The sequence below is a fragment of the Malurus melanocephalus genome, unplaced genomic scaffold (genome assembly GCF_030028575.1).
Source record: "Malurus melanocephalus ecotype Western Australia unplaced genomic scaffold, MMel_1.1 scaffold_218, whole genome shotgun sequence".
Taxonomy (NCBI): domain Eukaryota; kingdom Metazoa; phylum Chordata; class Aves; order Passeriformes; family Maluridae; genus Malurus; species Malurus melanocephalus.
This window is the reverse complement of record NW_026623450.1, coordinates 947,857-970,034: the sequence shown is the minus strand read 5'-3', so window position 1 is coordinate 970,034 and position 22,178 is coordinate 947,857. Positions and strand designations below refer to the sequence as shown.

At 37.3% G+C, this 22,178-nt stretch overlaps 1 protein-coding gene across 5 annotated transcripts in view; it reads right to left on the bottom strand.

Moving 5' to 3' along the window:
- Window positions 1-628: 628 nt before the first annotated feature.
- Window positions 629-22,178, bottom strand: part of MPP7 (MAGUK p55 scaffold protein 7) — a 149,401-nt gene continuing 127,851 nt past the window's right edge. For all 5 annotated transcript variants that reach the window (XM_057374158.1, XM_057374163.1, XM_057374159.1 and 2 more), the window contains 6 exons: window positions 16,648-16,818; window positions 9,908-9,988; window positions 7,990-8,083; window positions 6,790-6,898; window positions 5,212-5,355; window positions 629-3,809 (listed from right to left, as the gene is read on the bottom strand). In XM_057374158.1, coding sequence (XP_057230141.1) covers window positions 3,630-3,809; window positions 5,212-5,355; window positions 6,790-6,898; window positions 7,990-8,083; window positions 9,908-9,988; window positions 16,648-16,818 — 779 coding nt within the window. In that variant the 3' untranslated portion in view covers window positions 629-3,629. The remainder of the gene's footprint in view (window positions 3,810-5,211; window positions 5,356-6,789; window positions 6,899-7,989; window positions 8,084-9,907; window positions 9,989-16,647; window positions 16,819-22,178) is intronic.

Here is a 22,178-nt window from a genome sequence, read left to right as displayed (position 1 = left end):
AAAGAAAATGTTTTCTTATGGGATGGGCTACAGGAAAGGCTAAACATCAATTCTGAAGGAGAGTTGGGCAACTAAAATGAAATATTAAAAATTGTTCTTGTTCAAGGGTGCTTTATTTTTCCATTTGGAACATAACAGTTAGTAGAGTCCCATGAAATAATTTACTGCTTAAGCATTTTACCCTTTAAAATGCTTTAAAGTAGTTAAAGTAATTTTAAAGTAATTTTATTCATCCTGGAGAAGAGAAGGCTCTGAGGAGACCTTATAGCAGCTTCCAGTACCTAAAGTGGGCTACAAAACAGGGACTTTTTTACAAGGGAATGTAGCCATAGAACAAGGGGGAATGGCTTCAAGCTGAAGGATGGTGGATTTAGAGTAAGTATTAGCAAAAAATTCTTTACTRTGAGGGGGGTAGGACACTGGAACAGGTTGTCCAGAGACATTGTGGATTCCCCATCCCTGGCAGTRTTCAAGGCCAGGTTGTATGGGGCTCAGAGTAATCTGGTCTAGTGAAAGTGTTCCTGCAATGACAGGGAGCAGGGGGATTGGAATGAGATGATCTTTAAGGCTCCTTCCCATGCAAACTACTCTGTGAGTCAATTTACAATGAAGAAAAAAACACCTTCAGTGGTATATCAATAATTTATTGTTTTGCATAAGAAGGTAAGATCAGATTTCAGGTAAGACATCAACCAAGGACCTGATGTGAATTCAAGTATAGAGTTTGGTACAATATTAAAAATACTACCTTTTGTTTGACTACAGCAAACAGCTAGAACACAATAAAAACATCTGGACTTGACTGTCAAAACATACATTTCTCTAAAAACCCACACAGCACAACTTGAATATGTGGAATATTGGAAACACATTTAGTTGTCTTCGTTCCCAAATTCTTAGGAGTCAAAGGAACAATCCACCCCCCTGTTCCCCTTGGTATCCCAGAACAGTTCAGCACACAGGCTCAGCATCCGTCATGATAAGCAGGCTCCTGTCCTGTTGAAACTGTTGGGCGAAGACATTTTTTCTGCTTAGACCTCCTGTCATCTCTGCCTGCTTCTTCACGAGACACAGCTTTGATCTTTAGCTTTTGAAGCTAACACTGCAATAATGCTGATTTTTTCAAGAGCAATTTAGTAATGCAATTAAAACAATTTCTGACTCCTCCAAGACTCTGTGTACGTTTTACTCCGTTGGTTGGATCTATGTTTTTGAGATTCCCTTTCTTTTGCAGGTGTTACTATTCAGGAATTAGCTCCTGGCTCAGAGACGGGGCAGGCAGCCATCGGTCYGGGAGACTCCTGCCAGGACTGACAGCTCAGAGGGTCAGTGTCTCTGGCAATGCAGCAAAGCCCCATGCTGCTTACTGCTGCCCAGGACAGCAAAGCTGTGCACAAGATCCTCCTAGACCACACCGACCCAGGAATGGGAATTAAATTAATTTCAAAAGGACAGGAAAAACAGCCTGCAGGACAGCCAGAACCATCCCTACCAGGGAGTTTGCAGATTATTCTAGCATCTACTTCACAAAGACAAGAGCAGGTCCCTTATGTGAGCGTGACTRTACCCCAGTGTTTCAAGACAGCTCAGTTTAGAAGCAGTATTAACAGTGTTTTAGTGAGGACTAAAGCCTCTCCTATTGGAAATTACCTGTTCCTGAGAGATGCCAAGTGTTCTCTTGATTTTAAGAGACGGTGAAGGCACTTGGCRTCTCGCAGGCAAAGGCAAACTGACCCGCTGAATTCCGTATCCCCTGAAAAATAGTCTGATTTTCAGTAATTAAAACAAAATAGAAAGTGTTTTCTTAATTCAGATAATCTCTATGCAATTAATTTAAATTACAAATTCCTATTTATGTWACAAAAAAGTTTAAGTCCACCAGTAAAATGGTGAAATTTGACAGAAGTTACAGTAAAGCTGTTCGAGCAGAGCATGTATCCATACTGGGTCTTAGTACATCTGTAACTCTTGCATAAACATTCCCAGACTCCCAGGGATATTTGCTGTTGTTTCTTGCATTTCATTTGTTTTATAAGACTCTAAGCCAAATGCAATGGCCCACACATTAAATACACATTTAGAATAAAACTGCAAAATCTGATGGCTTTATCAGCATATGAACTGAAACAAAATATTTACATGGAATGTTGAGCTCCATTTACAGAGACTGTTTCAAATTACAGACTTAGTAATCTCTTTAATAAATGATCACATTGACAAGAAATTTAAAAACTTAACATCCCTTTTCAACCCTTTCATAAATATATAAAGTTTCACTAAATTCTTTTTTCTTTAAACCAGAGAGCTACATTCTCTTTACAGATTAACATGAAATAATGGTTTCCTGTTTGAATGCCACAGATGGGATGATCTAAAGTCAGCAAGTTCCTATACACATTCTGTACTTACAAGACATATTCACAACACAACACACAGGTCTTACTTGGTCTTTACATCTGTACTCACTTCCTGCATATCAGTAGTAAATAAAGAAAAATACCAAATTATCTATATTAAAAATACATCCTCTAATATACATTTGCTTACACTGACACATCAAATCTTAAAATGGGGTTTCCAGCTGTCTGACCAGTGACAAGGAGGTTTTTTACAGTGAACTCTACAGCATCAAATAATTTTTGAGTGGAGACAAAATACATGTTACACTACTAAAAAGTATCATGACATATTCAACAATAAAAAGAATTAATCTCTTTCAACTGCTTTTCAGATGTCCAAGGTTTCCTCAATGTTTGAAAATTTCTGATGGGAAAATTGTCATAAGGGTGCCAAAAATATTTCCAATCAATTTAAAGGGCTAAAAAGAAATATTCTCTACTTTGTTGCTATTCACATCATTTTGCCACTGACTTTACAGAAGTTTAATCCCAAAGACTTTGAAGTTATATACACACTAACTCACACTTTTTCCTATTTAAATACTTATTCCCATGACTTTTCTTTGTTGTGCCACAAAGCATGCGTGAAAATATTTTCAATCCATGCATGCTCACAGCTGAGTGTTTCACAAGCCACTGAATACATATTTCTTTCCATGATTATGTTATTGCAAAGGAATACTAGAATCAGTCTGTACAGGTAACACAAGGTTYACATCTAGAAAAGTAAAAACAAATTGATACATAATTAAAACTATGATGTCTTCCTCATAAAAATGTTGGTCACTTTTGCCTGTTTCAGTTCTCTCAAGCACTTAAAGGGCAATAACTTCCAAGTGCTGATGTGCTCTTTATGGGAACAGTTATGCTTAAAAAGTGCTGACCTCCAGCATTAATTTGTATCTTCTGCAAAACTCTGTTAAAAAGTTCACCTTGGAAACACACAGATGATGATAAAGAGGTGTTTGGCAGTTTGCTACAGTAGTATTAGCTCACTTTATGGAGCACAGTAAATCTCTGGTTTAATCTGACTGTTCTGCCCCAAACTGTGGGCAGGAGAATTGAAGACACAGGAAAACAAGATCAGTTCCAAGTGCATGAAGAGTATACCTGCTGCTCAGCAGAGTTAAAATCCCTCCTCCCAAGAAAATGGCCATTGAGTAAAGCCTAACCATGCCCCAGGTTCAGATTCTGTTACAACAGCAGAGGTTTTGTCTGCTTAAAACATCACTATGAGTGCAGCCAGCTGACGGGAACCCAGAAGGTCTCAGTCTCCAACCTGTCAAAAGTTGTTTTAAGCTCACTGTAAGCCGTAGCGAGGTCATCGTTGACTATCACCTTGTCAAAAAGGTGGCCGTACTGGCTCTCCATCACATGTGCAGATTTAATCATTTCATGAAAATCTTCTTCCTAGTAAGATCAGTGCAATGAAGATCAGTGCACAGCCAGTCCATAGCAACACTGCATAAACACATTCTGTACTAAAAGCAGTCTAATTGCTTATTTCTAATCTCATCTAGAGATGGAAACTGTATTTCTAATTTTAAAAAATATAGAAATTACCACTAAAAGTGATGTCAGAGAGTATTCTGATGAGTTGACTCTGCTCAACAGGCAATTCTTTCATCTCTCCCCATGTAGTGACACAATTAGTCACTGCGTGGTAATTACAGAGCCATTTTCTGTTAGCAGCATCAGTGGAAAATGTTTCTAGCTGTTTACTTTGATGATACATTTAAAGTTTCATTATGTTAGTCTCAGCTTGCTATTAGCACACCATGTATTACAGCACAGCCTTTTTTCTTTTAAGAGCTTGGCAGGAGTCATCATTCTATGCCTTGTTCGATATGGCTTATTGGATTTCTCTCCATGTCTGGGAAGGAACAAATCTTAGCAATTTGTTTGAGTAACTCTGACAGATTAAACCTGTCCTAACTAAGCAGTGTCCTGAAGGTTGCTCTTAAGAATAAACTCCTCTTACCTTTATATACTACAAACCAACATTTTCTTACAGCATGTAATTTCCAAACTATTTCATATGCACATTTTACACAGAGACAGTCTGTGACCATATCCATGACTCACTTTGAAACAAAACCTAAAATATTCTAAATTACATCTGAATGAGGAAAAATTATACACACTGTAAATACAGATGAACAGTCTAATAATGATCAACTTTGCTGTAGCTTCAATGAAAATATGATTTCTTTATATTACAAGGAAGCAAGTACATTAATGTTGGGTCATCTAAATTTTTTTCTGACTATTGGCAAAACCCAGCATTTGTTACTTGCTTAGATTTTTCTTTTTTCTTACAGTGTTAATTTTCTTAAAACATTTAAAAAACCCTCTGTTTCTCTTATCCACAAATAAGGGCTTTTTATTAAAGTAGCATTTACTTTTTTAATTGGTTCTTTACATTTGAACTTCCCTCTAAATTTAGACCACTTAATACAGTTGGTAAATAAATTCTTATATTTGAATAGAAACATCTAAGCCCAGGTACAAATTTTTGAAAGAAATGCATAGCACTATCTTTTATAAAGATATGCTTGCATTGTAGGGGTCCTTCAATGACATAAAATCAGAGAACTATGGAAACTGTAAATACCCATGAGCGTATCAAACAATGAAAACACCACAGTAAATGTGTAATGTGAGAGAGGTTGGGAAACAGTAAGATGCTGGTGTAAGCCCTGACAAGTGCTGTCAATGAGATCCAGTGATCAGCTTTATTTTCAAGGTAAACTGCAACAACAAAACTCTTAACATGAGGTTCTCATGTTTTACTGTATCTAATTATACTTACTGTAAAGGGTTTTGCAGTTCCCTTGTCATCTTTACTTGAAATAATCTTGGCATTTTTTCTGGTCTCTCTCAAACGGTCAAGTGATGGAGGCTTTATAAATATAACAAATGGTTTAAACTCATATGTCCGTAAGTGTTTCACTGTCTGGGAAGAGGAAAGTTTTTAATTAATTAGYTTATTTTGCACAATGGAATTTACTGTAATAAAAGAAACTCCCCACTGACCAAAATAAACCCATAAACCACTTCTAGGCAGGTATTTTTAATTTACTGCCATCCTGCTCTGCTGACCAGCACTGATTCATGTAAGGAGAATTTTCAGAATGGTAAGAAAACCATTTCTCCATGGGTGATTATAGGTCTTGATTTCCACATGACTGCTGGTAATCTCTATCAGACTGGCAAAGGCTGAGTTGTGCACACCAGTGCTGCTGGCAGCAAGAGGACGGAGGGGAACAGCAGGTATTCAGGGGAGGAGGGAAAGTTCAACCTATTTTAGCAAGATTAACCCTTTCGTTAMCCATAAAAAGTAGAGGAAAGAGGAGTCTGTGTCACTTGTTCACAAAAGGTCAATGATTTTTCTCTTCAATACTGTGTGCCCATCACCAAGCTCCCTGCTGTTCACTCTTCCTGAGCGAGTTATGTTTGGTGTTAGAGGCAGGTCTATGATTCAGTTGCAGCGTGGGGTCGTATTATGGGTGGTCAGAAGCTTTCCAGAGTCCACAGGAAAATCCCATGGTGGAGAGTGGGATCCCAGAATGGTTCACAAGCTTGGGTTCCCAAAGGCATTTAGTGCTTTGCAGGAACACAGRGCTGTGTGGGACAGGCAATGGTCTTGTCAGCTCCTCTCCTCCCCCAGCATGGGGTGTGGCTTCTCTGGCCACTCCACTGCCAGTGCAGCCCCTGCCCTGTGCCCAGGGCACAGCCCCACATCTGAAACTGCTCTGGGAGCTGTGCACAAGATGCCAGCCTTCAGAAGCCATACACTGGCCACCCTTGGAGAAGAGATGTTTTGCCTGTTTAAACAAACTAGTCCAGCTCCTGAAAGCACTGTGGTTATTAGAAGCAAAAAAAAAATTCCCAGTGGAGCTCTTCAGAGGGGTTGAAAGACAAAGTCAGTGAAAAAAAAAAAGTGGTTTAGAGAGGAATGTTCTTAACAATTATCCAGCCAACATCACATTTAGTGCGTTTCCTTGACTTATGTTCCACCCTGCATGGAAACCCTTGGCATGAACAGTATAGTGAAACATGGGAGAGAAAGTTGCTRAACTGGGTGATAACTCAAAGCTATTCTGAAATTAAAGTTTTAGGGACAATCTYTTGCCCAAACTAACAGAAAGATGAATGGAAACATAGCATTCTGTAATTAAATCTTTGGTGTTTTGCTGCAGGCTTCSTTATTTATTGGCTATATATTTATCTCCTTTCAGAGACCCTTGCTGAGAGAAAGGTACCCAGCAAACCTACGCAGTAGTCATTCAGTATGGGATAAAGTACACTTTGTCAGAAGTATTTTTTTCCTGGAATTCCAATATGCAATATGGGGAAGTACAAGAGTTCAGAAGACATGCTTACTTACATGAGGTTGCACATCCAACAAACAAACTTTGTTTTTAGCTAGAACTGATCGAACAGAGTCTAAACTTGTGCCATAGTAGTTGTTCTTATACTCGCCATACTCGATAAACCTGTGGCAGAAGGTGAAAACAACTGGAATCATTTCTATTTTCTCCAGAAAAAAAAGCTTACCAGTTTGCTTTATAAGATTCAATTCAGGAGCAAAAATATTTTACTTTACATGAGAGTTTTACCATGTTTTATGAAGGAAATGCTGTCAAGTACTTCAGCATGTCAATTTTAAGAAATCTTCGACTTTACCACTTTCAAATCAGTAACACCTGCTTGTATTACAGTTAAAGAGAAAAAAGTACTGTAGTCCAACAGCCCACTAATGTTTTCCATCACCTCTTTTTCTGAACTAATGCAATGCAATAAAACATTGGATAAGCTAAACAATAGAAACTACTGAAATTTCATTGCACACTACAGAATATCCAAATTCTGTGTCTCAGAAGAGGAGGAGGAGTGACGACAGTGCTGGTGGAACCAAGGCGGCTGGTTATTTGCTATAAAAGTACAAGTGCTATTTGCCAGAAAAGCAAAGCACAGTTTGAAGTTTCAATAAAACCCACAGCTTTGTGTCTAATACACTTTTGCCCTCTGAAACTGGGGAAGAATTTCAAGCTACAGAATTTTACAGGCTGCTAGAGAGCATGATGCTACCATTGTCTCTTCATTTTAGTTTACTCTCTGGAAGGCAAGGGCTTCACTGTAGATCTCTAAATTCAAAAGCAGAGGAAGTGCCTAGCCTGAAAGAGAGCAGAACTATGCAAACATTGACTCAGGCACGTCTGCAGCACTTCCACACTCCCCCTTCCCTAGAGCTGCAATGCTTTACTGCTATGACAGCAGATGCTCTATTAAAAGAATGCTCCCCCATCCTAAGCACCTATAATTTCAGGGTCTCCTTGAGAAGCTAAGGTACTGAAACTACGTGAAAGCTTAGAAACTGTTGTGTTTGCATATACTGCCTTTTTTTTTTTTTTTTTTTTTTTTTTTTTTTCCAGCTGCTTATATAACAAAATGTGATTTTAACACATCTTCAAATCACTGCAACTTATATCCAGTTTGACTTATTATTTAAAATAACAACCAGCCCCATTTTATAATAAAGCCATTCTTTTAACTGCAGTTCTAGTTAAAAATCTATTCAACATACTTGTTATTCTGTACGTCTGTCTCAAACAAGTGCTTGGAAATAAAAATGTATTCGACACCATCACTTTCTTGGCTTCTCCTTGGTCGGGTAGTGTCTGCAGTTTCATCATATAAAAAAAAAAAAAAAAGGAAAATATGCACAAAACAATATAATGCAAACCAGCTCAGGAACAACCGAAAAGCACAAACTCTTTGTGCAGTACTAAGCGTAGCACTTCCCTCACTTCTGAAGCACATAAGGCTGCTCTGGATCTGGGTCTAGGCAGCACACAAGCACATGACATGATTAAGTATTAAATGCATGCAGGAAAAGCAGGAAAAAACCTATTGGACAAGTATCAGATTATCATTTTTTATTAACTAGTGGAAAAATCCAAGAAATTGAGGACAGCTGAATAATAAAAGGAGCAGCAGTCCATAACAATTACCCCAGTCTTGCCTCTTGTTAAACTTATTAGCATATGAGACCATAAAGAGTAACAAAGCACACCATCCTGATTTATAAAATGTTATGTTCATTAACAACACTTGTAGCTATGGTATGTGAAGCATGATAATAAAAAATGGGGTGCGAACTTTATGTTTTAGTGCTTTTCTTTTTCTGGTAATCAAAATAGAATTTAGTTTTCTTTCAGTAGCCTTGTATTATTTGCACTTCTGACTTTCCCCAATGTAGGCATAAGGGTTTTGCTTATAAATGAAACTCATATGTAGGGTTGCCACTCGTGACTAATGAACCCATTAAAACATCCTATTTTGAACAAGTTGAATATTACAGTATCATGTATTCTYCATCACATATAGAAATACAAAACCTGCTTCCAGCAACACAGTCTCAAATGCCACTTGATACAGCACTCTTCTTCTTAGGCTGACACGATGAGGAACATTTCCAAGACAGGAACCCCAGTTCTCTCTCCAAGTCCTGACTTACTGAATTTCAGAGACAGGGATTTCTTTACATGTTTGTTTTAAATTATAACCACAAATTTGGAAGAGAAAGAGAGAAGGCAGCTTGATGAATACTGGCAATTTTTAGAGAAATATTTTTGGGCAAATGATTGCATACACTTCCATGTGTTAAATATTTTGGGAACATCTGGCTTTTTTGTTGTTGTTGCTTTCAATACCCAGTTGAAGAAAATATATGCAAAAGAAATGACTTGCCAAACCAAATGCATTAATTTTTCTACTTAGCAAACTCATTCATTTATATACACTTTACAGAATATCTGCATTTGCAAAAAATCTGTAACAGTATCTCCCAAATTCAGAATGCTGGACCCATATTTTTGAAGGATCCCTACAGAAGGTACAAGTAGATATGAAAGCAAGAAATTGAAGTCTGCAACTGTTGAGTTCTCCATATCAAAGAAAATCCAACAAAATATTGTAGCATTTAACAGAGCACAATGTTATTCAACTTTATGAAAATCACACTACTTAGTCAGACAGGGGAAAGAGGAAAAAACTTCTCCTAATCAACTGTTCTAAAGCTAATCAAAGGGATTTAATTAATTTTTTCGTTGGATTAAACTGTTTATCATCAGTCCTTATTTTTCAGCCTAACGGATAAAGGCCAGTTTGCTGAATGCAAGCATTGGTAACAGAGCACATTTCACTGCTTTACATTCAAATCCAGGATGTTCTTCAGCTGAGTTTCATTTCCTAAACCTCACTGACATCAATCATGCTAAACTTGTACTGAAAGTGTACTGCAATGCCTCTGAGCCAAAATGTCCTATCAGTTTAATCAATATTATTTAATACAGAACTGCAGCAGCACTTTTAAAAATTAGAAAAGTAATTTGGATGCCAAGCATGCATTTAGAGACCCAAATCTTAAAGTATCTTAAAGGCAAGATAATAATAAAGGTTAAKAATGCAAATATAGACAATAGAAGTGCATTTTTACTTACGTGGCACTGTTACCCCATAGTGCTGGGTATCACTGATCAGCAATTTCCGTTTAAGTTCATTCAGTCCAACCCCTACAGGGCCTGAAAGAAAAAAATTGTCCTGTTTCCCAACAGCCAGTTGTCTCTTGTCTTCAGGTGCAAATATGCTCCAAGGTAAGATTTCATAGCATAAAGCTGTGACATTACTACCTTTTAATCAGTCATTTGGAAACACCCATGGTTCCAGCCTCTCTTAGAATATAAAGTGCTGACAAATGTTAGGGGAGTAGYTGGCAGTTACTCTACTCTGACTTTATTACTGAGGAAAGATCAGTGAAAATAAGTTTCCAGCAAAGCTAACTTTCTTTTGTACAGCAACCATCAGTGTGCATCCTTCCCCACCTCAGCCCTATTASAAACCCCTGCATCCCAACCTGCAGCTTTCCAGAACAAAAACTGGTTTGGCTGGTGTTTTTTTGCCAGAATATCCCCAACTTTCARACTAGAGGACCCCAGCTGGCATGTGCAAAGTGCCCCTAAAGCTTCTGCACTTCATGTGTCAACATGGCTTCACTCCCTCCTGCTGCTGCATCCCTTGCCTGCACTGGATGTCCCTAGGGACAGTTGCTTCCACCTTCTCATGCCCTGGAAGCACTGCTCCTTCCAGCCCCTGCTGCAGGCAGGCAGGAACACTGCCCAGCTCCTGACTGGCTGTAGCTGTCACCAGCCACCTTCTGACTGTGTGAGGGTGGCATTGCATGGAGAGAGGAAGGAAGGGCAGCACTTGCCAGGTCACAACCCATTTGGGATGTTTGGGTTTCTTTCTTTGTTGTTGATTTTCTTTTAAACTGTGCTTGTCTCCTGCCTGCTGTCTGAACTGGTCCAAAGCAAATGTTTCCTTCTTCATGCGACTGCCAGAGACCACTCTTGGAAAGAGGATGGCAGGAAGAAACAAAGACTGCATGGAATTTTTTTGACCCGTCTCCTCCACCTCCACTTGAGTACTGCTGTACTAGAAGCTACTGAGCAGACGTTCCTCTTGGCTTTCAGGTTGTCCCTAGCTCTTAGCTGTTTGTCAGTGGTGCCTTGGGTCTCAGTGTGGGCAATTTGTCCTATGAGGTCTCAAAGGCTCCACAAGCAGCTGCCGCCTGTCCYCAGGAGCCCTTCATGCAGGGCTCCAGCCTGCCTGCCCACTTTGGTGACAGGGCCATGTTGCTCTGTGTGAAGGGAGCTCAGCTCTGCATCTTCTTATGTTTCTGACAATGGAGAGCCTTCATTTCCACAGAACCAGGTCAACAGCAGAAGGCAAAGGAGAATGAGCCATTGGGACCATAACCCAAGTAATGCAAGGATAATACCTGTTGTTTTAAGGAAAATTCTTGTGCATCTAGTAAAATTGACACATTTATGTATGGAGTGCTTCTTAACAAAGGCATTTTAAACACTGTAAATACAAAATCTAATAAACATTTCAATGAAATAGTGTTGTAACTGGTAATTACTAGTCTGAGTCCAAAAGCAGACTGATGCTTCAGTACCTTCAGGTGCCTGTTTGTAAAAATGGCCAAACACCTTGTCTGAAGTTGAAACACATAATGATGAAAAGCAAGTGCTTGCTACTTTACTGCTACCCCCAGACTTGATGTAAAATCTTAAGAGTTTCCACATCTAAAAGTTCTGTGTGTTCACTTCAGTTAAACACACAAGCACATTTCAAGTTGCATCTCTGACCTTCCTGTAAATTAATCTATCAGTATGTATAAATGTTTATTTAATATGGTGTACAGCAGCCTCTACTGGTGCATGTCTGCAGAAGACAGCGATGTGTTATGTAGATAATTGCATTACTTTTGTTATAATTTACTTTTTTTTTTCCTTTTTGTAATAGTTTAGTTATTTAAGGCAAATGTGGATTTTTACAGGAAAAGTAATTAAAACTCTTAATACATCCTAGCAAAGTAAACCAAACCAAATGGAATTCAGTTTTAAAAAATCCCTCTATTGCTTTTAAGAAAAAATCTTTCCCATCAAATCTATACAAATATTATTTCCTCAATCTCCATGCTGTCAAATCAACAGTATGCTTTTAGCTCTATTTATATATATAAAGAATCCAGGCTTCACTTCCTGCAACACATGSTTTGGAAACTTAGCTCAACTCTGTTTCCAGACCACAACTTCACTAATACTGTCTCCTCTTCCAGATTACCATTTAAAAATAATCTTTAAATTGAACTACCGAAAGGTGTAGWTTCTTCTTTTTCAGTGCTGCCTTCACAGAGTTCTTGTAACTGTAGCATGTGGTCACTGAAGGCTGATTGCAGCTCAGCAAAGCCATGCATTATGAGGATTTTTACACTACCTCTCCCAAGTGTAATACACACTTCCCTTCAAAATATTCTTTTCATTTTGATGCAACAGAGAAAGATGCCAGTTTCTAATAGTTATGAATCTGAATGAAATTTGAACTCAAAAAGAGAATAAAGTGTCAGAATTTACAACAACAATYCAGATTCTTGTAGTCAAATGTAAGGCATGCAGGATCCATTACTGTAGTRTAGTTTTGGTTTACTATAAATCACCCCAGGCAGCAATATTTACAGKTATGGTGACAGATTTAGAGATACTTTGTTTACTTTTTTCAAGGAAYGTTTGTGCTGCTTGGTGTTGCATGTTTAGTGATGTTAATGGTCAAATCCTGAACAAGTGGACTACAGTGCCTACCTCACTTTACTAGGGGACAGAATTAAACTGCCAATCACTAAAACTTGCGMTAAATTTTGAGCCACTCAGACATGTCTGAAGAAAACTGAAAAAAATGTTTGATGTAAGTTTAGAAAGGTTACCCTTTCCAAACCTTTGTGAACCCTCCCTGGAGGGTTAAGCCAACCAGCCATTCTTCCCCATAGACACACACTGTGTTCCTAGCAGTCTTTTTGAAAGAAAAATGGTCTTTCAGAAAAGATTTTATGAGCTAGGTGACAATATCCTTGTTGGGATCATAAGGATCCAGTAGGAGATATGCTTTGAGAAAGGGTCTGTGGCTCAGTTCCTAGTGCACTATAATGCAATGACTGTACATGCGTTTTTGACTGTAGCTCAGTGTGGTAGGAAAGGAAAATCTTATTGCTTTGTGTTTCAGTATATTTTGATAAGCTGTGGGAGTGTAGTTTGAGATCTGCTGTTCACTGAGGTAGGATCAGTGAGTTCACACTGGTGTTCTCATGGGCAAGGCTAGGTACTATGTTACATCCTACGTATTTGTTCCTGAACTTTGCTGACCTTCCCATACTTTCAACCAGGAAAGTTTAATGCAGATAGCAATTACAGGTCTATTTCTTCATTGTCTAATTAGTTTACTGGAAGTAGCATGGCCATGGTAGGTCATTTTCCTGCACTACTGCTGTAGGTCAGTTAAGACTCTGCAAGCCACTACAGAACATATTAAAGCTAAGTCAGGAGATACGGAGWGTTGAAAGCCTTTTTCGTTTCAGCTCTGAAACAGGTCTGGCCTCATCATGGTAAAACCAGAGGTGATGGGTTTTAAGGAAAGATTTAAGCAATACGAATAGAGAGCTTTTCCAGTCTCAGATTTCTTTTCTTCGCAGTAGTGACCAGATGCACACCTTTGTGAGAATTACTGACAGTCTCATTCAGAGACAGAGGCTTTTCCGATCCTGTCACAGATCAATAACAACTTCTCCTTTATGGTTACACACCTCTGGTCCTTGCTTCCACCACTGCCCACTTTGGACCACGGCATCTGAAAGGCTCTGCACACCTCTAGTGATCACACTGCCTGCACAGAACAGTTCTGGGGGCCAAATGCTCATGACAACTTCGCTTTATCCTAGCACTGCCCCTTCAGAAAGCTCTTAGCTGAAACTATGACAGATAAAGTTATAGTGTGTAACACATTCATTCTAACTTTAAGTAAGTAAAATTTATGCTACTCTGGCTGTTACAATTAACTACAGCAGAAGACTTTGTGAGCAGAACTTATCCCTCTTTAATATAAATGAAAATTCTAGTGTCTAAATAATATACATTGTATTAAAATGTTCTGCCTTTGATAACATGTAGAATGCAGGAAACATTTCTGATGGAAGATATTAAGGATTTCTTGGCAGTTTACAAACAGTAAACTGYCAACAGGTGACATAATATTGGATAATTTTGTTTTCAGCAGACTCATCACAAACTTAACAATTAAAAGMACATAGAAATGTTTGTATCATTACTGCTTCAGATGAGTTAATTTTAGCCCCAAGGATTTGCAGGGCTTTATTCATGAACTTACATCGGCAGACAAGGTAAATCTTGTCAAACTGGTACATTCAGCTGAACCTGACAGTRGTGTGTACCACACTACAGGGCACCAAAATTACTGTATATGCAATTTGTGTTTTTTAAATTAGATTAGGCCAATTCAAAATGAAGTGAAATTTGTTTCAAAGTTGTTAAACTCCTTCCCCCTAAGACAAGGGAAAAATCAAACTTAAATACCCTCTTTTAAACAGTAAATTACACATTTAGACCTAGCMTAACACAGCAGACATCTAGTGCCCCCACCAATTACAGTTATTATTTAATTATATGTCCATTTCTTTCCTGGTTCTACTATTCAAATTATATTCCATGTATTATATGGAATGCAGCTACTGGCACACAAAAAGCTTTTAAAATGTGTTCACTTCTACTATACCTGTATTGCTTAGCTCTGCTAGTTTTTCCACATTTTGCCCAAGACATTTTTATGGTATTGGCCAGACTTAAGCTGCTCTTAATATCCAGAGAAAAACATTAGAATTACTGAAGTCTGCAATAAATTTCTGAATTGCTTTTGTTACTGAAAAAGCAGTCTTTCTTCATTTGATTTATTACAACAAAAATCAAATGGAATCTCTAGGCATTCCCTAGATCAGGCATATGCAATTTGTTATAAAAAGTCTACTTATCACACTTTTGCACTACACTCTGTGGATGTAACTGTAAAATCAACTCAACCATGTTATTACTTGTTGTATATAGCTCACAATCTCACAGTGATCACACTAGTAGGTGGCTGATTTTTAGTGGAAAGTGACAAAACTGTTTATTAAAAACTAAATTTAATGTTCCCTTTTATATGAGCGACATAAAARCAAGCTACTCAAGAGTTCCTAACAGTCCCTGCTAGAGGGTCATATTTCTCTGCTCTGATGCTTTCAGAATGAAAGAAATTTTACTAATGAAGCACCAGCCTACGTGCTACTGCCAAAGAAACAGTAATCAATGAGACATTACACACTAGTAGCAATAGTTACTCATTACCTTTGAAAAGCTTAAAATAATGTACTTTCTCTCTTTTTGGGAGACTGAAGCAATGCATTTTGATTATATAATAAATGCTGTGAGGAAGCCACRGCAGTGACAGATTATAGAAGAACAGAAAGCTAACTAAGGATAATAGGTTGAGTCTTCCTCAGCTATGCTTACATTCACCCTTGGCCTACAGAGGTCCATCTTGCATGCACCTTTCTTACTACTTGTCCACTTACTTTTCCTAATGCAGTAGTTGGTTTCGTTTCTTCCCACTTTTATTGTCTGCCTTCACTGACCTCAGGTATTCATCCTGTTCTTTTTTTTTCTTTTTTTTTTTCTCCACATAGATATATTGATTGATCTCTAAGATATATTGATTATCTCTAAGAGYAAAATATCAACATAATTCTTTTGAGCTTTAGTACAGTTTGATTCCCACATGCAGACTTGTAACCATGGTAGCTGTATTTTAATGTAATCTCCCCTTGGTTTAGGAAAACTTTAAACACAGCCCCCTAAAGCATCCTCATAYGCAAGTTGGCACATCCTATCTAGAAAGGTGGAGTACTAGACATGTGAAAAACTGGAGCATGTTCAAATGGAACAGTTTATTGGTTGGTGCTCTAGGACTCATTACAARAGGAGCTCCCTGGGACATAACTGTGTTTCACATCTGCACCAATGACACAGAAGGGCCCTTAAAAAGCTTGCCAGTGCCAAGATGGGTGATACAGTGACTTGCTCAAGGAAGGGCAGGACTTCCATACAGAGGGCTATAGGCATACACTGGCAGAACTTTGCGAAAGCTGATGAAGACAAAAGTCCTGCATTACAGGCTGGGGACTCAGTGGCTGGATGACAAGGACCTGGGGGTCCAGGTGGGCACAGCTAAGCACGAATTCCCAGCACTGGCTGGCAGCAATGCTAGCTAACAGGAGACAGGGCAGTATCAGCAACAGCCTGGCCTATTGGCAGAGGAGAATGATTCTTCTCCTTCACTCAGCACTTGTTAGACCCTCTGAGGAATACTCTGTCTGCAACAAGCCCTACGCTACAACACTGTTGATAAACAGGATCAAAGRCATCAGAGGGCCTCCAAGATGGTCAGAAGCCACAGCACATGACCTGTGAGAGAGACTGAGGGAATTGGACTTCCCTAGCTTGGGGAAGAGGTGTCTTCAGGGGGACCCAGGAGCACCCTTCTGATACCCACTGAAAAGATGGAGGCCAGCTCTTTACWGAGGTTTGAGGTGGGTAGACAAGAGAAGCAAGAGGAGAAGACAGGTTCCCAAAGTTACTGCCATCACAACTGCTCTGAATTTAGTTTAATCTTGCTCAGTGGGAAGCTGGACCAGGTGACTTCCTGAGATGCCTTCCAGTCTAAATGACTGTGGCAAGCATTGTGCTAATCAGGAGGTCTCTGTTTTACCAGGTCAAAAACAAAGAAAAGAACTTACCAACCAAAACAACAAGCCTGTATTTGTCGTTAGGTTGTCGTCTATATTTTGCAACTTCTTCATASGTTGGGATATCTGCTGTATCATACTGATCACTCTTCTTGCACTCATACATGGACTTGTTTGTTTTTTTATCTTTTCTGCTAAGACGAAAGCTTCTTCTAAAACCAGCTGCAGCAAGAACAGGGTTTTTTCAAAGTAAGAAAATAAGTCTTCTTAAAACATTTGGAAACAGACTCTTCCAAACATTGAAGGATTGGAGCATGGAATAAAACGTGTATTATATGTTTAATAAGCCAGTCATTAGAATGGCATTTCCCATGTTTTTAAAYTATATCAGGTACCCATTTAAATGGCAAAATTAAGATCACCAAAAAAACCATAACCTTGACAACAACAAACTGCAAAATATAATTGCAATAAATTGTTAATATATTTAGATTATTTAGAAAATTTGAGTATCTTATAAATTAATGTATATATACAAGGCAATTMATGCAAGCTGGACTCCCATACCACATCTAATGCACATTTATTAAATCACCATGGCACACAGACATCAAACACAACATATGATAGAAACACATCTGGTGGTTGAGAAGGTTAATGAGAATTAGTTCATTAAACAATTCTGTTGTGCTTAGTTGATARTATATTTAAAAAGTGCATTAAACCTTTCCTGAATATGTATAATAGTCAATCCAAGCACTCATAGTAAAATTACAAAATACTAGAAAATCTTAGACAAAACAGTACCCATATTATAAAATAAAAAGTTAATATTGCCATTAAATCTGTATTTGTAATTGTATCAATTACAAATGTGTCTAGAACACATCTGTAGTGTCTTCTAGGTATTTCACACCTGAAATTTCACATAGCCTTTAAGCCTTAAGACTCTGAAAGGAGAAAATCATAATATATTTTCAAGCAGAACAGCACAAAAAACCCGTTCTATACTATATGTTAAAAACTAATTTACTCCTTTGTTAATGATTACCTTAGAGTTTTTCAAATAATTCCTTTATATTGCATCACATTAAATTTTACTGGTATCTCTATAGCACTACTTTGGTTCTATAAGGAAGTATAGGAAAGACTTCAAAGCCTGCAAAGCTGATTTCGTTATCCGGTGGTAATAGAGTAAAACACAAACTATACTTTAAATTCTGGAAAAGTTAGGGCTTTTTCCCCAGAACACTTCACAGGACAGTAAACGTGTGTAAACTTCTGGTGACCCCAGATTTACAGTAAAATATTTTCAYATTCTTGCAATAGCACTTATATTTAGGTGTTTGAGAAGTAATCATACTACAATTTCTTCTTCAAAGGTAGTAGCATGCAAGTTCAAGATTCACTTCTGGAAATAGAATCAGATCTGAAGAGAAATGCTACAAGRTTTAGTTACATAGGCTTAGCATGCACATACACAGTTTCATTGAGCATAAAACATCACAGAACCTGGACCACAGAGGATGTTAACCACATTATTTAATTGATGTGAGCCCGTATACCTATGGGAATCTACAACACAAACATACACACAAAAGGTGAAGAAAAATTTCTTTGAGAATACCATGATGTCAATCTATTCATATTCAAAATACAAGTAAGTAAAACAAAAATCTGTGACAAAGTGAAAGAGCTAGCATCCACAGAAAGGCCAGATAATATTTTAAAGAAGTACCTATATATAAGTATAGTCTAGAATAAGTAAGAGGTGGGCTGACATAATGAAATAATCTGGGTTACATTGTTTTATTATTTAAAGAACACTAACCATGAAGTGCCTGCAGTGAGAAATAGAAATGCCCTATAGGAGAGGCTACACACCCACAAGAGGGCCTGGGAGATCTTGCCTGCCCTATGGTGAAGTCCATCATGACATGATGTTCTCTTGTTCATAATTATGCCTAAGTGTATAGACAGCTATATAAAGAAAGGTTAAAAGTAGCTTTAGCAATACAGACTACAGACAGTGGAGTTACAAGTTTTCTGAGGCCTAATATAAAATGCTCCAGATTAAAAACAAACAAACAAAAGGAGTTGCCCAAAAAGCTGAAGATTATTCTCTTGGTTTGTTTTTTTTCTTCCCTGTATCATTATTTTATGGAAAAACAAAACATGGAGAAAAAAYAAAGAATAATTCTTCACCATTGACTACTAAATGGTTTACAAAATTAAAGCTTTGTTASAAAACCAAGAATCTACATATCTGAAAAAGGTAAAAAGTAAGGATAATGATCAAATGAAGCTAAATCAATGGTTTCCATTCCAGTTTGGTGTCAACCTTACAATTAACAAGAGCTCCATGTTCCTGAACAGCTGTCTCAAAGTGCTATTACCAACAGCTTCTCAACCTCCACTTAAACGTTGAACTGTGCAATCTTTAGCAAAAGTATTTTTTTCTGCAAAATCTTCGTATCAATTCAATCCTCACTTTTAGGTTTCAGTAAGAGCATTTGTAACTTGTTGCTCTTCTCTCCAACCAATTTATTCAGATTTCATTACCAAACTACCAGGTGGCTGATTATTTGAGAATTTTTATTCCTTTCTTTTCTTCAAAAAGGAGAAAATCTTTCAGTGCCRTCTTCAGGTTGGTTTGTCCCTTGTCACTTTTACAGGCTCCTCAGAAAACATAACAAAGACTCAAGTGATATGATTCCACTGCTAACATATGTTTCCTYGAATAAAATATTTGGTATTTCTGCCACTGAAACTCACTGGGAAAATGAAAATAGTAATATTGTCCTGAATGTTAAGAAAGCTCAACAAGTGTTCAACTAGGACTTAGATATTACAGAAAACAAAATACACTAATTAAGAAGAAACATGTGAGACAAAGAAAGCAGAGAAGGGMTGACTTCTCTGCAGTGTGCTGGGGAAGATGCTCTGTGAAACTACTGACTAATAAAAGTTTATGATAAGCTGTTTGCTTCACCACTTTAGGACTACTGTCAATTTGAAAGTTTTTTAAACTGCTTCTCAAAGACCATCTGAATAGCTCCATACAGAAACTCAAGAAAGCTTACTTTAAACAGTGCCCAAACTCAAGGAAAAGATACAGTTCCAAGAGAAAGGAGGAGACTGTTTCAAATATATCCAAAACTTTTATGATACTGCTGCTGCATTGCTGAAAGCATCTTCATCCTTCATTGCTCATCATCTGCCATTATATGTCCTCTTATACATGGCATAACTTTACTGTGACCTATAAACTATTTTATAGAAATGCTAATAAGTATTTTCTATTGGAAGTCTGCATTTGTAATTGCATTTTATGTTGGGCAACTATGACTGCACAAAAATATTAAGCTAAACTAAAACAATATTGTACTTGCAAGGAATAAAAACATTTATGAAAAAAATACTCTAGTAATGTTTACATATTTTATAGTTTTGAAAATATGAAAACCAAACTTCATATATTTAAAGCATACATTTAGAGCATCATTAAAAATATAAAGACAATTAGTACAGAGAACCAAACCCAATACTAATATGCAATAGAGTTTCTATGAAATGCCTTAGGTTAAAAGGAAATTTCCATAAAGAACAAAAGGAAAAAGCATTGCTTGCCTAGAATWTTTGATAATATAAACCTTGATGAATATGAAAGGAGCTGCAGGCTACACAGTCTGTGGAATATGGATATCAGCAGAGATTAACCTTAGTTGCCAAGTATGCAGACTATAAAATAAAAAGGGAAAATTCTGTCTCTAAAGCAACATAATCTCCTGAACACCGAGAAGCTTGCACCAGCTCATTGGTTACAGCTACATRACTAGAAGCTTACTGAACATGCAAACCCATAAACTACGGCTGGAATGTAACAGATTTAGTGAAATARGAGCAGGCTCTGGGAAGAAAATATTAAGAACAAATGTCCCCAAACTACCGATGTCTTCAAAATTTGAAATACTTCTCAATATGAAATAAAAATTTAAAACTTAAATTAATGAACTTAATGAAGGCCTAAAAATCCAAGAGAAACCACTYAGATCTCTAAAAATGGAAATGACACCTTAGCAGAAAAGTTTGATTATTCTTTTAAGCAATAGCAGTATGCATTTCGTCATCTCAGAACATCCTTACACTTACACAGAGACATCCCCTGGGGCCTCACACAGAAATCCAAACTGAAAATAGGCAATGTGTGAACCTGCCTCCCTTACAATATTTTAAAAGGATGCTTACGTAAATAGCTGAGCTTATTTACACTTATGACCTAATTCTGAAGAAGTAGATTGAAACTACGTTGTATAAATTTCAATCCAAACATACAAATAAAACCAGAGAGTTAATTTCTTAGATTCAGAGAAACTACACTAACAGRAAATAATAAAATATAAATTCAAGCATGCTTCATAAATTCACAAGTAAAACTCCAGAATGTTATAAAGCACTTACACAGCCTTTTGTTAATTTTCATTCATCAAAATAAGTGCTTAAGTATGTGTTTAAATTACACATGTTCTTCACTGAATTTAATTTTATCTTAGAGTGAACAACTTCTATATGATTATAAATGCATTTAAGAGCACCCTTTGTATTAATATTACTGAAAAAAAGTAAGTTTGGTACCATGGTCATTATCTAGGTTTGTATGAACATAATATTTTTACTAGATATTTCTGGATATTCTTTCCCCCCCAAAATATTGGTATTTTTTTACACTGGCTCGTATACTGAGGATTTCTATTGTTACACAGGAACTGCACAAACACAAAGCAGACTTGTTACTCTGTTTGCTTCTGGACTGACTCCCAGCTTGCACATTTAGACAGGGTTAATAAAAATTTAGATTATGTCTGGATTTTAAAGACGGAATTGAGACTAGTAAACAGATGATATTCATCTATATTTACTGTGTGTTCATAAAGGTTCAAGCAATGTAACCAGAATTTAAGCTTGGCAAAGGCAAACTCCTAACGTTTTCCTCAGCAATTCCTCCGGAAATTACAGCAGAAACATACAATACTATACTCTGACTTAAATGTTAGAATTTGGTGAAAAATCATTAAATTTATCTGAGTCACTTTACAGGAGATGGTTCAAATTAATAGCAGTAKAGCCTTGGACATAAAAGATTTGACCTCAAATGGTTCAGACATTCTGCCTTCTAAGCACTTTCTTCCTGTGTTCTTCATGACCACCTTGTATGTGACTGAAGAACATATCCTTTCAAAGAGGGTTGGATGTTCACAGAATAATCTAGTTCATGGACTGAAGTGCCAGAGCCACACATATATATATATATATATAATATCTATGCAAAGCACTAAACCCCTAATGAGCCTTAAGATCAACTGAAAATTTATTCTTTACCTTAGAATTGCTGCAGTTCACTTGATTTGGTTACAAATGATCAAGAGCAGTTTGAAATCTGAACTAAGTGACTTAGTCATTTTGGTTTTAAGAAGCAACTGGTGTATCCATACTTGGAAAACTGTTTCTAGAATTCTGACGCATGAATGATTTACCATCACACTTCAGACTAATTGTCCATATGTGTAAATATGTACAGGGTA